We start from the raw sequence: 12782 nt of genomic DNA, 5'->3' as shown, positions 1-12782 counted from the left end.
ATTAAGATGCTTCAGCAGTTACAGTTGAGAAGGTGTTAATTAATCAGCCACTTACTCAGCCACCTCAGTTAATATATCAGGAAGGAACACAGAAGGGAAGAAAAAAAAAGGCAAAAAATGCTACATTTGGAGACCAGAAATAAGATTCACTGTAAGTCTGAGGCTTTGCAAATTATATTCAAACACCTAACAAAAGGTTTCTTACATAGGTAAGTGAAAACCAAGGAGAGAACCCAGAGCTTGGCTCCCCATGCAGGGAGGATGGGGGACACATTAAGGTGTTCCAGAAGGAGCCCCAGCAGAATAAGGACACTATCTCAATTTCCTACATGAACCAGCAGACAGCAGAGGCAACACTCAGAGAATTACTGTTTGGGCAGAAAAATGAATACAGACAAAGGAGATGAAAAACCCAGAGAAGTCACTGAACTCAAGGTGAATTGAGGAAGCAGGACTGGATCATCTCATTGCAGAGCTGGAACATATAAGCACAGGTCCAGTGGCCAGGACTAAAGGATATTAATGAAGATAGAACAGAGATAAATCAAAGATAGATCTAGCTAACCTCATTTTTTAAAATAAAATGACCTATTTTCTCGACAAAGGACATGCAGCAGATCTAAACTCTCTGAAGGTCAATACAGTATTTCAGGCAGTGCTACAGCCAGAAATTACTAAACTTTGGGGATGATAAAGGATTAACTAAAGCAGAAATGATAACAGGTTGTGCTAAAAGACAAGCTATGCTACTTCAGTGGGAGGGTCACTAAAATCTCCATCTGGATTGCTCTCATCCAATGTTTTTAATAATTCCCTTGAATAATATTTGGGGAAATTGCAAAGTTGGAAGGCACATTAAGAAAAGTGGTAAATTAGACTACCATACAGGAAGGACTGGATTAAACAGAGCAAGGCACAAATTCATCAAGTCAATCAGGCTAACGTGGTTTCCTTTATCACATAGGAGCATTTACTGGAAATGTGGAAGAAGGAAAAAACCTAGGTATATCAGTGAATTTCAGGATGACTGCATTACCACTCATGAGCACAAGGGAAGAAAGATATTTTACAATGCAGCAGAGTCATCCCAGAGAAGAGAAGGAAGTATTAATGCTGTTTGCACAAAAGGCTTGAATCCTGTGAGTATTGGCTGCCCCAGAAAAATGAATTCAAAGTAGAATAGATCCAAAGAAGGGTCATCGTTGCAGCAAGAGGTATAAAAATCCTTACATTACTGCAAATGATGTTAACATAGTTAGCCTAAAAATGGAAATGCAGGTAAAATTTTTGTCTATAAATTAATGTGGTGGACATTGAGAAAGGACAACAGATACTGAACACAGGAAGAATGTTTGACCAAAAACAGATGGAGGCAAAATGAATAGGAGCACCTTTAGGTTGGAAATTAAAAACAGAATGCTAAGCCTCAGAGCAAAGGTGTTTTGAAACAAACCTCCTGATAGGATTATCAAGAGGCATAAAATCAAACTATTTAATCAGGTTTTGCAAGGGATTTTGTAGCATGCCACTGAGATTAGCTCAGTTGGTTAGAGCATGGTGTTAATACTGCCAAGGTTGTGGTTTCGATCCCCGTATGGGCCATTCACTGAAGAGCTGGACTTGATGATCCTTGTGGGTCTCCTCCAACTCAGAACATTCTGTGATTCTGTATGGTTCCTGGATACAAGAAGTTTGAATTTTATAAACTGGTCACTAAGTCCTTAGAGTATATTATTATAATTTTTTACACAAGTCTTGCACTAGAAAAATCATGATGCAATCATAAGTAATGCATAGATTAGCTAGTTTCCCCTACTTATGCAAATTGGTCCTTGAATACACTTGGCAAAACATAATGGTAATTTATGGAAGTGCTTTTCTTCTAAGGATTAAGAAGGTGACAGAGTCTCCTTCATCAGCTTATTGCTGCAGGCGTGATTCTCTTCTAATTCTCGCTGTTTCACACCTATGCAATTCAATTTTCTTAAGTGAAGTTAACTCTTGATTTATACTGGTAAAAATCAGATCCAAAATTTCCTTTTGTAGCTGGGACAGGTTTATTTTAATAATTAACATGAAAACCCTCAACCTTAATAGTATCACTGTGAGGATGTGTTAAGAGGAATCAGTCAAAATAGGCTCTTGTTCCACCAGACTTTTCACAAACTTCTACTAAAAAGTATTGAACAGTATGACCATTTTATAATCTAAATAGATTAGGATTTTAAAAAAGATAAATCTGAAACTGAGCCTGAGAGAAAGGTGTTTTCTCCGAGGTCAAAAAGCTGATCAGTGGCAGATGAAAAAGTACCTGTCACTAAGTGCTCTAAGCCTGCATGTATTCTTTGAAGCCAGTGTGAGGAAAGGCAGGTTCAGGTCAAAAAGGAGCTGCAGCATGATTTCCATTTGGAATTTTCTTTCAAAACAAGGTGAAGCCTCTGGGACAAAATCCAAATGAATATGTATTTTAAAAAATATTAAATTAATTACCTTTGAAGATTACATCTTGATTAATATATAATTTTCTTCCTACTCAATTGTTTACCAAAAGACATCTTGTCAATACAGAAAACTTGACTTGATCCTTCACTAACAAGAATTCACCTTTACAGCTTTGACAGGCTGTGCCAGGGTTTTAAACCCTATTTTGGAGTTATCACAGCTATGTGCTGCCCTGGCATTACTCTAGTTGTAGACCACAGGCTTTCCTCAAGAATTTTCGTCTGGGTTTGCAGAACCCCCGTTTCCTTCTCCAAAGCTGCCCAATGCTTCTGTAAATGGAAATGCTGATTTCCTCCAGTGTAGGGCGATTGAAAGGCAGAAAGGAGATCCAGGTCCCCTTCTGCTGGTAACATCTTGTATTCTTAACTGTGCTGTGGAAATGAGAACCACATCTCCACCATGGGAAAGGCACCCAGAGATCATTCCCAGCCTTGTCACCAAATAGTGTGAAACCTCTGTGCTCTCAGACCACAGAACACATTCAAAGACCTTTGCTGCCTGTGGCAGATGAAAATTGTTGCCTTTCCCTTCCACCATCACAGAACTTGCGTGTTTGGCAGTTGCCCCACTTGGCCACCTTTGCTACGGGCAGGCTGGGGTCCTGCTGACGACGTGCACATCATCTGATTTGCTGTAAGCCAGCAGAGCAGAGAGCTCTCTGGGGAAGGTGGGTAACACCAGCACCTACTGCAAGACAGCACACAATGCTAGGCACAAAATAAGAGAAAGGGTGTCATGAGGGAGGGTAAATCTGAGAGGACTGCAACACACTTGCCACATGCCTCAGCCTGTTCAGAGCATACATATGCATGCATAACCAGACTGCATCACAGGGGCAAAAAACCTGATGGTGAGCTAAATTCAGCACTCTGCTGAGCCTGTTACTTTCTGCAAACTGATTAATCTAATTCTTGGCCTATCATTAATAGCATATGTTTACACAGTTCACCACTCTCCTGATCCTATCACAATCTGCCTACTTACTAATCTACCAAGTACTCACCAAATGAGGAATTTTTGCTAAAAATGGCAAACAAAACATATGAATCTTACAGATTTGTGTTCAGGATTTTGACTTTGTGTAAATCTAAAACTTGATGAAAATGCACATCTCCATGAAAACAGAGATGTTACATATATTAATATGAGATAAATTAAGCATTACTGGTATTCTTAGGTGATGTACACGGAGTGGGAAAAGTGAAAGCAGAATGCAGGCTTTGTTCAAAATTAGACATTGATTTTTTAAAAAAATGCACTACTCTAATGTCTATTGATTAATAACTATCTTTTAAAAAATAGTCCCCTTTGATAAAAGTGCTTTTAAACAGCTGTTGTATTAAGGTTTTTCTCGACAATGAAGGTTAACGGGTAAGGTTGCATCTTTTCTGTTAAAAAGAAATCAATATTCCATAACCTCAACCAGAATTACCTGGCTTCAAAAAACTCTGGGGAACCTTTCAAATTTAGTGTCAGATGCCTTCTTTTCCAAATATCTTTTTCATTTATGTTTATAGATTTATATGAAAAGAGACATTATGTTTTTTTCCACTAATGTAAATGTCTTTAAACAGACCGATGGTTTATCCATTTCGTGTTCATGCTATCCGTAGAATATTTGAAAGAAAAGAAAATTTTACTAGAACTCTGAAGTCTTTTTAGGACAAAACAGCACACCACAAGTTCCTCAAATGCAAGGGCTTGTCTACTGGAAACATTTGTGGTTCTCCTGTCCATGTTTTCTAAGTGAATCCATATGTGGTGTGTCTTCCTGCCATCACAAAAAATGCTCAGTTTCACTAGGGGGCTGTAACAGAGTGTCAAAAAATATTGGCAATCTAACTTAAATATATCTTTTTTCTGGCATTCATAATAATTTCTACGACAGCAGAACAAAGGACTGGAGGAATACTTTGATATGATTCCAGAAGCATTGTATAATCAGACTTAAAAACCACTACACTTGAGTAGGAGATGTAACTTGGCTGAGTCACTTACACCTGTTTTCTTTTAGAGATCTAAGTTAGTTGAGCTTGGGCACTGCTTTTCTGTCCTGGGTACTCTCCCCAGCACAACGACACCTGGCACTAAAGGAGATCAGGAAGCACATGCTCTCCTGCATCTGAAAAACCCATTTAAGTAGCACTGAGACAACATCTGTATACAGTCGGTGCTGGGTGAGAGGGAGGCAGAAGTGACCTCATGTGAGCCTGCCTCCCCCAAAGGAACATTGCCAATTACTGTCTTGATTATCAGAGTTATAGAATTTGCAGTCCTCGATTTTCTGCCTCGGGAAACACTGGAATTAAAATTGCTCAGCACAACTTAGTCATTGGTATTTGGTTAGTTATTTCAACCTCTAAACACTTTAGCCTTAAGAGTTCAAGTAAGTTCATGTTCAAAGGATCTCTTAAAAACACACAGCTAAAAGTTGAAAGACTTGCTGAAGATTCCAATTTCTAAGGATTATTTCCTGTTTACTTTTCATACCAGCTAGCTGAATTCTCACATTTCATCTTGGAGGCAGGACTCAACTGTCTGCAGAGGACATACTTTGTTTTCTTACACACTAACAGGCGAACTCAAGATAGACTCCTGGCTCTGTTTACTAAAAAGGTAGACCAATAAACGTGAGGTAGAGAAAGCCATCTTGGGAGAGGGACGTGGATTGGAGCACAAGGAACTTCTTTGTTCCAGACTGTAGGAATCAAAACACCGAAACTGCTGTGGTATTTTGGGTATTATCCAAAACAGCAGAGTCGCTAGTGAGAAAATGAAAACTGATCCATTTCAGTTGAACAATTTGTACCTTTTATGCTACTGCATTCATGCACAACAATCAAGAGGCAAGAATCTGGAGTCCTTACTCAGCCTCGCTTCTCGCCAGACTAGGGGTTTTACAGTGCTTATGAAATAAGACATGTGTTTGTTGATCCTTTTAAAGACAGACGCATTCCATTCAGCCATGGGCCACAGGAAGGATAACAGAAAAAAATAATTAGGGTGTTTGTTAAGACATTGACCTTTCTAGAAGGACTGCAAGGGCTTGAGAAACTTCCAGAACAGAAGTTCTCCTCAACATACTTTATCATTATCAGCAGTACATTTTTCCATATGCTGCTCTGCTTGCACCCTTCCTGCTGCCACTGGCATAATCCTTCTCCAGCTATTATGTAGAAACTATTCCAGACTGACTAGAACATCTATCTGTGCATACCCGGTGATTACACACACAGTTTTACTTGCAAATAAAAGAGGATAAGTGTAAAACCAGCGTGTACACTGAGAATTAGGGTAGCATGTTTCTGTTGGTTCACTAAAAAAAATTGCCTTTAAAGAGGAAGAGTACATATATTTTTTGTAAGAAAGATTTGAATCAAAATGTTTTGAACAAATGCTCTTATCAGAAAAAATAAGATTGTCTACATGTGAATTGACATGTAAACATGTTTTTCAAAGTATCCCCATAACTTTTAAACCTTTCAAACCCTGTAGCCTTCAGGGACTGCAGGAAAAACACTGTAATATGGCAAATAAAAGAAATATGGCAAATGTTATAAGTCTCCAGAATAACTCTTATCCCATTTATGTTTTGATTCTGTCATCGCTATCCATCTATCCTTATCCTGAGGCAATAATGAAATACAAGATTTGTTTCAAACACGGAAGAGTAAGCACTGCACTTTGAAAGATATAGTTAACTAAACTGAGCCTGGACTACCATCAGTGCATTAAATGTTTTGCCAATTTTTACCCAAACTCACACTGCTGTAATTCTTTTGTAGCTTGTCTTCTATTAAAACCGTGGAGAGTGACCAGGGCACATGGCAAAGCAATGAAATTGCCAAACTTTAGGTATTCTTGACAGAGAGGTATACCTTTAGGTATACCTTGACAGAGTTAAATCAATATGGGAAAAAGTGGTCAAGGTTCAATTCACAAAGAGTGCATTTTTCAAAAGTGTCTGAGTCACACATGAAGCTCCAGGTAGATTTTTCATTATGTCCGCATGATCCAGGAACACTGTTTTCCAAAACCCTGAAGTTTGTGTAAGCATTAAGATGCGAGAAGTTTTCATGTATGACTCTGCTATGCCCAGTAAAAGTTTATTTTCAATACTAGTTACTCAGAAATAGCAATGCTCCCTCAACCTATTTGATATTATTTTTCCATGGCTCTTAGAGTAAGACCAGCAAAAATCACTGATAACCAAAAATAAAACCCCTTTAAAAATTGTATCTGCAGTTGTTTATTAGCAACAACCTACAATACCAGTTCTATACCTGCAGAGTCCTTGACTGTTCACCTGAGTTTCTCCTTTTAGGACAAAAATGCTCTTAATATTATTTTCTTAGAAAATGTAATTTTGGTTGTTTTCTGCTTTTAAGGGTTCACAGAATTTCACAGAAATAAGAAGACAAACAACTCTGAGAAGCAAAAACAGTATACACAAATATTTTCCAGTTAATATAAATGTAATTTTTGTCTGTTAGGGTCAGAAGTTTATCTGGTTGTAGTTAAAAAGCTACAGAAGGAATTGGAGATATAATCTTTTACTAAAGTGGGCTTTTTAATCCACCAAGTAAATGGATGCAGAATGCACACATGAACACATCAGGAAAATGTGGCTGAAATCGATATTCAGAGGGAAATAAAGGATAAAAATGTCTGACAGGCCAGCCTACTGCAGGGGATATCACTGAAGAAAGATCTTTGTATTTGCTGCACAGGGAGGCAGGCGGGAAGGGAGATGAGCTGGGCAGGCAGAGGAGGGACAGGCAGACACAGGATGGTGGTGCCATGCAGCACAGCTCTTCCCTCCTGTCAGCAAATCCTGCCAGTCTGGGAAAACACTGCCCTGTCTGTACACAGCACGCTGAGTGAAAAACCCCCTTTGTCTCCTCTACAGCATGGTTCTGCCTATCTTTTTGTCATGAGGGACACTACGTGATGTTAAATTATACATAAATATCAAATAGAACTTTCTGTAGGAAATGAGAAGCTAATCATCCAGTAACGTGATTTAGTGGATAGTTATAATCAAAACAAAGAACTAGCCACCACTGTTTGGGCAATTCAAACTGTGCTTTCTGTATGAGTTCATCTCTACTGACAAAGAATAATAGAGGCTTAACAAAATGTTCTCCTTCCTGGGGCAAGGGGAATGTAATATTTATCTGCAGTGGTATCCAGGGGGACATCACATGCCACAATCAATCACCTCATAAAATATTATGAAGTGGTGGCAATTTAGATAATAACATGGAAAACTAGCTTACAAGAAGAAATGAAAAGCTAACCAAAATAGAAAGTTCCCGGTTTCAGCAGCTCACAGGATTACCAAAACTCACATCCTTAATTCTGCCAACTTATTGTAATATTTTCTTCTTTTTTTTTTTTTTGAGCTTTGGAGGTGCCTAGAATAGAGTCTATAGTTAGGCATGAATGTACAGAAAACTTAAAACTAACACAGATTCTTTATTTTCTTTCAAAACAGACCATTGATTCTGAAGTCTCCTGAATTCTCTGTGTGGTAATACTCTGACAAGTTTTCAGACATTTGTAATAAAGAATTCATTTCTGAATGAAACCTGGGGAATGGTAGTTCTGCCTTTTTGCTTTTATGCTTCTTTGGTACTGAATGCCTCATGTCCTCTTACTTAGGAACATACTATTTGGAAACATATGGGAAAAATCTTTCAGTGAAGAGACTAAGATTGCTACAGAAAACACATGGAAGTAACCCAGGACAGCAATGAGATGGGAACAGAAATGGTACACCACTTATCCCTCTGTTTTTCCACCTAAAATCACACTTCCTTTTTTTGTGACGTTACTCTCTGGTTAACAATGAACACAATTTAATGCAGCATTTTGAGGGTGCCACTCACTACAAAAGACAGTTTTCTCTTCGTGTCCTTACCAAGGGGTAAATACATTCAATTACCTCATCATAATACCTCTCCTAGCACTGCAGAAAAATGCTTTCCTCAGTATTGTCAAATAAAACTCAAACATACATATGCACAAAATCTTTGGTTGGCAAAGTGCTTAAGATTTGCTTTTAGAAAGAGAGTCTTTCTGCAAGGCTTGGAGATTCTTTGGCTTCCACAAGTCTCATAACTCATCATATACACATATCTAAGACTTCTTGTCATCTGCTATTAAATCCAAATATTAGAATACAGGACTGATGTTAACTGTGAATTTGTTCCATACATTTAATCTCCCTACAGGGAATTCAGCAACAGCTTTACTCCACTGAGATGGAAAGTTTCCCCAGGGTCTGCAGAGAGGTGTAGCACAGCAGCAATAGGAGCTGGGTGCCCAGTCAGTCCCACACTATGGTCCCTACCTTGTGAGAGAACTGAAGAACTTGTCTCCAAGGAGCTGAGGGATGTGGAAAGGGGGCTGAAAATTGAGATGAGAGACTTGTGCTACTTAACAGATATGTAATGCAATTATACCCAGGTTGCTGTACAGCTAACTCTCACCAGAAGCTACACTACTATGAAGTCAAAATATTTCAACAAAAATATGAATAACAAACAATCCTAAGCCATAGACCTACATTTTAATTTTACTCTTGTATAAATCAATGTATTGATGATTATGTGGAACATATATTTAAATTATGTTTAATGACACTGTCAAGTGGATCTATACATGAGAAACTCACCAAAGATGGAAATGTAACAGAAGTGATCTGTCTATAGGGGAATTCAGTATGGTGTTTTCTCCTGCTAATGTATATTGCTAGTATTTAGGCAAAGTACATCAAAACTCTTCTGTGAGGTAAACAAAAAATCAGCTGCACTATTTCTAATGAATGTTGGTTAGGAACATAATGCAGCTTTAAAAAAAAAAAAAGTTGACTGTACACTCATAAAGCAGATTCAGATTTGGTAGAGACTCTCAAAGACAGTTGTGCTTCACCCTTTTCCACTATGCTGAAATGCATTACTGAGGCACTGATGATCCTTTATATAGAACTGCACAGGATGTTTTTGAGGGCTAAGCATATAAGAGAAGGTCACATGTTGATTCTGGCAATGCAAAGCACACAGGAATGCTGTTATCTTGCGGTCCCTGAAGCAGAGCTCCAGGAGCAGCACTTCAGAACTTGTTACTCTCTTACAATCAGTGCAATTAGACAACACATCACCCATCCTCCCCTTTCCAGTAAATCAAATGGTGCTCCCTACAGAAACAGAACCTTTATGGCAGAGGGCTCTTGTCGCAGGGAGCAGTTGGCTGCTCCTACATGACCAGGGCAAGCAGAGCAAGGCTACAATGGAAGCACTTTTAGCCAGATATAACCAAGTATCCACTTACTGTTGGTTGCATAACATATGGCGGATGAGGCATCCATGAAGTACTCTGGACCTGCACATCAAATACTTTTAATTAGCATAGAAAAGTTCAAAACTTAACAATTTACTTGAAAATATTATCTCTATTACAACTAAGATGCTAATTTTGACAGACTTAAATCTTATAACTCAACACAAAATTAATTTACTCTTCATAAAGTTACTGGCAAAGGGAAAAGCTTTCTAATTTCATTTGATAATTTTTTCCACCGAAGTCAGAAATCTGAGTGATTGCACCACTTCCATGAATCACAACATTTGATCTCGTAAAGCAGTCTTCAATATTCCATGTTGTCCTATTTTTTAATTTGCATTGTTTGCTTTCATCCATCAATATAATCATGAACATGTCATCCAACCGACAGTGCAGGAGACATAAAATGTTCGGTTTACTTTCAAAAGTATCTGTATGAACTTTTAAAGGTATAACATTTTCAGAGATCCCAGAATGACTATGTCTGTTTCCAGTAAGAACTGCAGATCTAATTCAGAGTTTTTGAAAATTATTCTAATTGAAACCTTTCATGGCAAAGCTGGCTTAAGAAGACTGCCCCTCCACGATCATTCTTAGCTTGAGCATCCTGGGGTCTATTCCCACCAGAACTCCACATGCATCACCAAAGACTTTCTTTGTTGTTCTGCCTTATGAATGCAATGTAACATATTTCAAAGATATAGCAATTTTTCTAAGAATTAAACACATTATAGAGTGTTTGCATATTTGTGGTGGCATCTCTGAGCCGTGATTCCCTTTTGTGCTATGTGTGAATGGGCCACATGCTATCATAACTCAGGCTCAGCCCCAAGAATTGTGTATTTCAGTTTCCTTTTGCATCAGTCTGGACACCACAACACACAAGTACACAAAAGATATAGCTGTGCTAGAGCCATCAGAGGACACTTCACATGCTGTCACAGAGATGGAGAAAGCTACAGGGTCCTACTTCTCCCTGTGATTTTCTTCATGAAGAAAGAGAATTAATTGTATAACAGCGTGCTCCAACATTTGTATGTGTTTATCAAAGTCTATTTTTTGTTGAAAAGCCAGTTCAGCAAAACATCTTTAGAACCAAAACCAGCACAGTCACATGCAAACACACCTCTAATACAACATTTTCTGCTGTGAATCCCCATAAGCTAAAACACAATAGAGCTGCCACAGCTTTCTGCTGCTCATTGCTCCCACTCTTGCACCACTGCAGTTCTTTCATCATGCCAGGGCAAACGTCTTTGGGCTTAGACTGCAAACTATCTAAGGAAAATGATATGGATTTAAAAAAAAAAAAAAAAAAGAAAAAAGAAAAAGAAAAAGAAATGGTTTTGGTGTAAATGCGTGATACCACAAACTGATGCAATGGCCCAAACCATAATGGGAAAAGGGGAGGAACTGTGAACTGTGGAGCAGTGATGAAAGTAAATGGCTGAACTCAGTGGCCTGAATAAGAGGGAAGCAGTATGGCTCTTAAGCCAGCTTTGCTACTGAGAAAATTGCGTGTGAGCTGCACTTGTATATCTCTGGCATTGACTTGTCTTTGCTGCTGCCATTACTGAAATTTACTGAATTTACCTCATCTAAACAACTTTTGTTTGGCATAGCCAAATAGCAGCCTCTAAAATAAAATAACACAAAAGTAGAAGAGAATTACAAGAATCATTTATCTTTGAAGATCAAGTTTAAAGTAGAGTAACTCCCCAGAACTACTTGTAAGCAGTACCATACCATCTGCAACCTCCCAGTCCCAATAAACCAAGCTTAACCTTAAGAACAACCCACCATGCAGCTTTGAAAGTTTGGGTAGCTTATTTCAGGTAAGACTCAGAGATGGAAAAACACAGGAGAGAAGTAACTAAAATTGGAAAATATATAGTCAATGACCATCTTCTGTGAAGTGATAAGTTCCCAGACAATGGTTAATAATAAAAATATACTCTCTGGTTTTGACTTCCATCTCAGAAAGCCAAAACAAGACAATAATTTCCCAGTGGAGATCTGAGACAGATATGCTGAAAAGAGAAATTCTGAATGACGTGGCATGTAGCAGACTAAAGAACGATTTGAGGAGTCATCCTCAAGAAATTTGCTTTGTCAGGGATTATTGTATAAAAATGAGTACTTTTAAAGGATGCAGTTACTGGAAAAGAATACAGCTGGGATCAAAATGTCAAAGTATAATCCAGTTAATAGAAATTATTTAAAAAAAAACCAAACACTTTAAAAATTTTTGGCTAATGAAAGGGAGCCAAAATGAGAAAACAGCTCAATAAGAATTATAAGCTTCTGGTGTTGTCAACTGGAAATTAAGGAAAATGCTGCTTATCAGAGAAGCTGATTGAAATTAAGAACTACAGTGGCTTTCATTACTGCTCTAAAGAATGCAGGAAGCACTTAAAACTCTACCCAATGATACCTGAATATTACTAGAGAGCCCTTTGTTTTAAGTGTGACTCAAGAATGCAAGCACTCACACAATTTTCTGTGGTATACACTCTGCCTTCATCCCCATCCAAAACATAATTAACTGGGAAACACAGTAGACAAGTGCATATCTGACGTACCTGATATGTAGAGACAGGGGAAGCAGCAATGAATGGCGTGATTGATGTCTGTGGAATCATGCGGTTTGTTGGAATACTGTACGGTGAGGAATAAAATCTGCAAACAAAGAACAAAAGCAAATTTTTTTTGAACCTTTTGACTACTTAGGCTCTGACTAAATAATTCACTGCCTCCTGGGCAAAGACAAAAAGAGTCTACCCACGTAATTATGTCCATCTATTTCCAAAACCACAATAAAAAAGATGTGATGGCTCCATTGAGCAGATCTTGAAAATGGAAAAGAGGAGGAATATTTACACAGAGCATATTTTTTTTCACTTCAACTAGCACAAATATAGAACTTCACAATA

General features: G+C 38.1%; 1 protein-coding gene across 6 annotated transcripts in view; it reads right to left on the bottom strand.

The window, feature by feature from the left end:
- Positions 1-12782, bottom strand: part of RBMS3 (RNA binding motif single stranded interacting protein 3) — a 701354-nt gene that overhangs the window by 59410 nt on the left and 629162 nt on the right. For all 6 annotated transcript variants that reach the window (XM_088164438.1, XM_088164432.1, XM_088164435.1 and 3 more), the window contains 2 exons: positions 12432-12528; positions 9838-9888 (listed from right to left, as the gene is read on the bottom strand). In XM_088164438.1, coding sequence (XP_088020564.1) covers positions 9838-9888; positions 12432-12528 — 148 coding nt within the window. The remainder of the gene's footprint in view (positions 1-9837; positions 9889-12431; positions 12529-12782) is intronic.

This window comes from Sturnus vulgaris, chromosome 1, assembly GCF_052056855.1.
Source record: "Sturnus vulgaris isolate bStuVul1 chromosome 1, bStuVul1.hap1, whole genome shotgun sequence".
Lineage (NCBI taxonomy): Eukaryota > Metazoa > Chordata > Aves > Passeriformes > Sturnidae > Sturnus > Sturnus vulgaris.
This window is presented reverse-complemented; position numbering and strand designations above follow the sequence as displayed.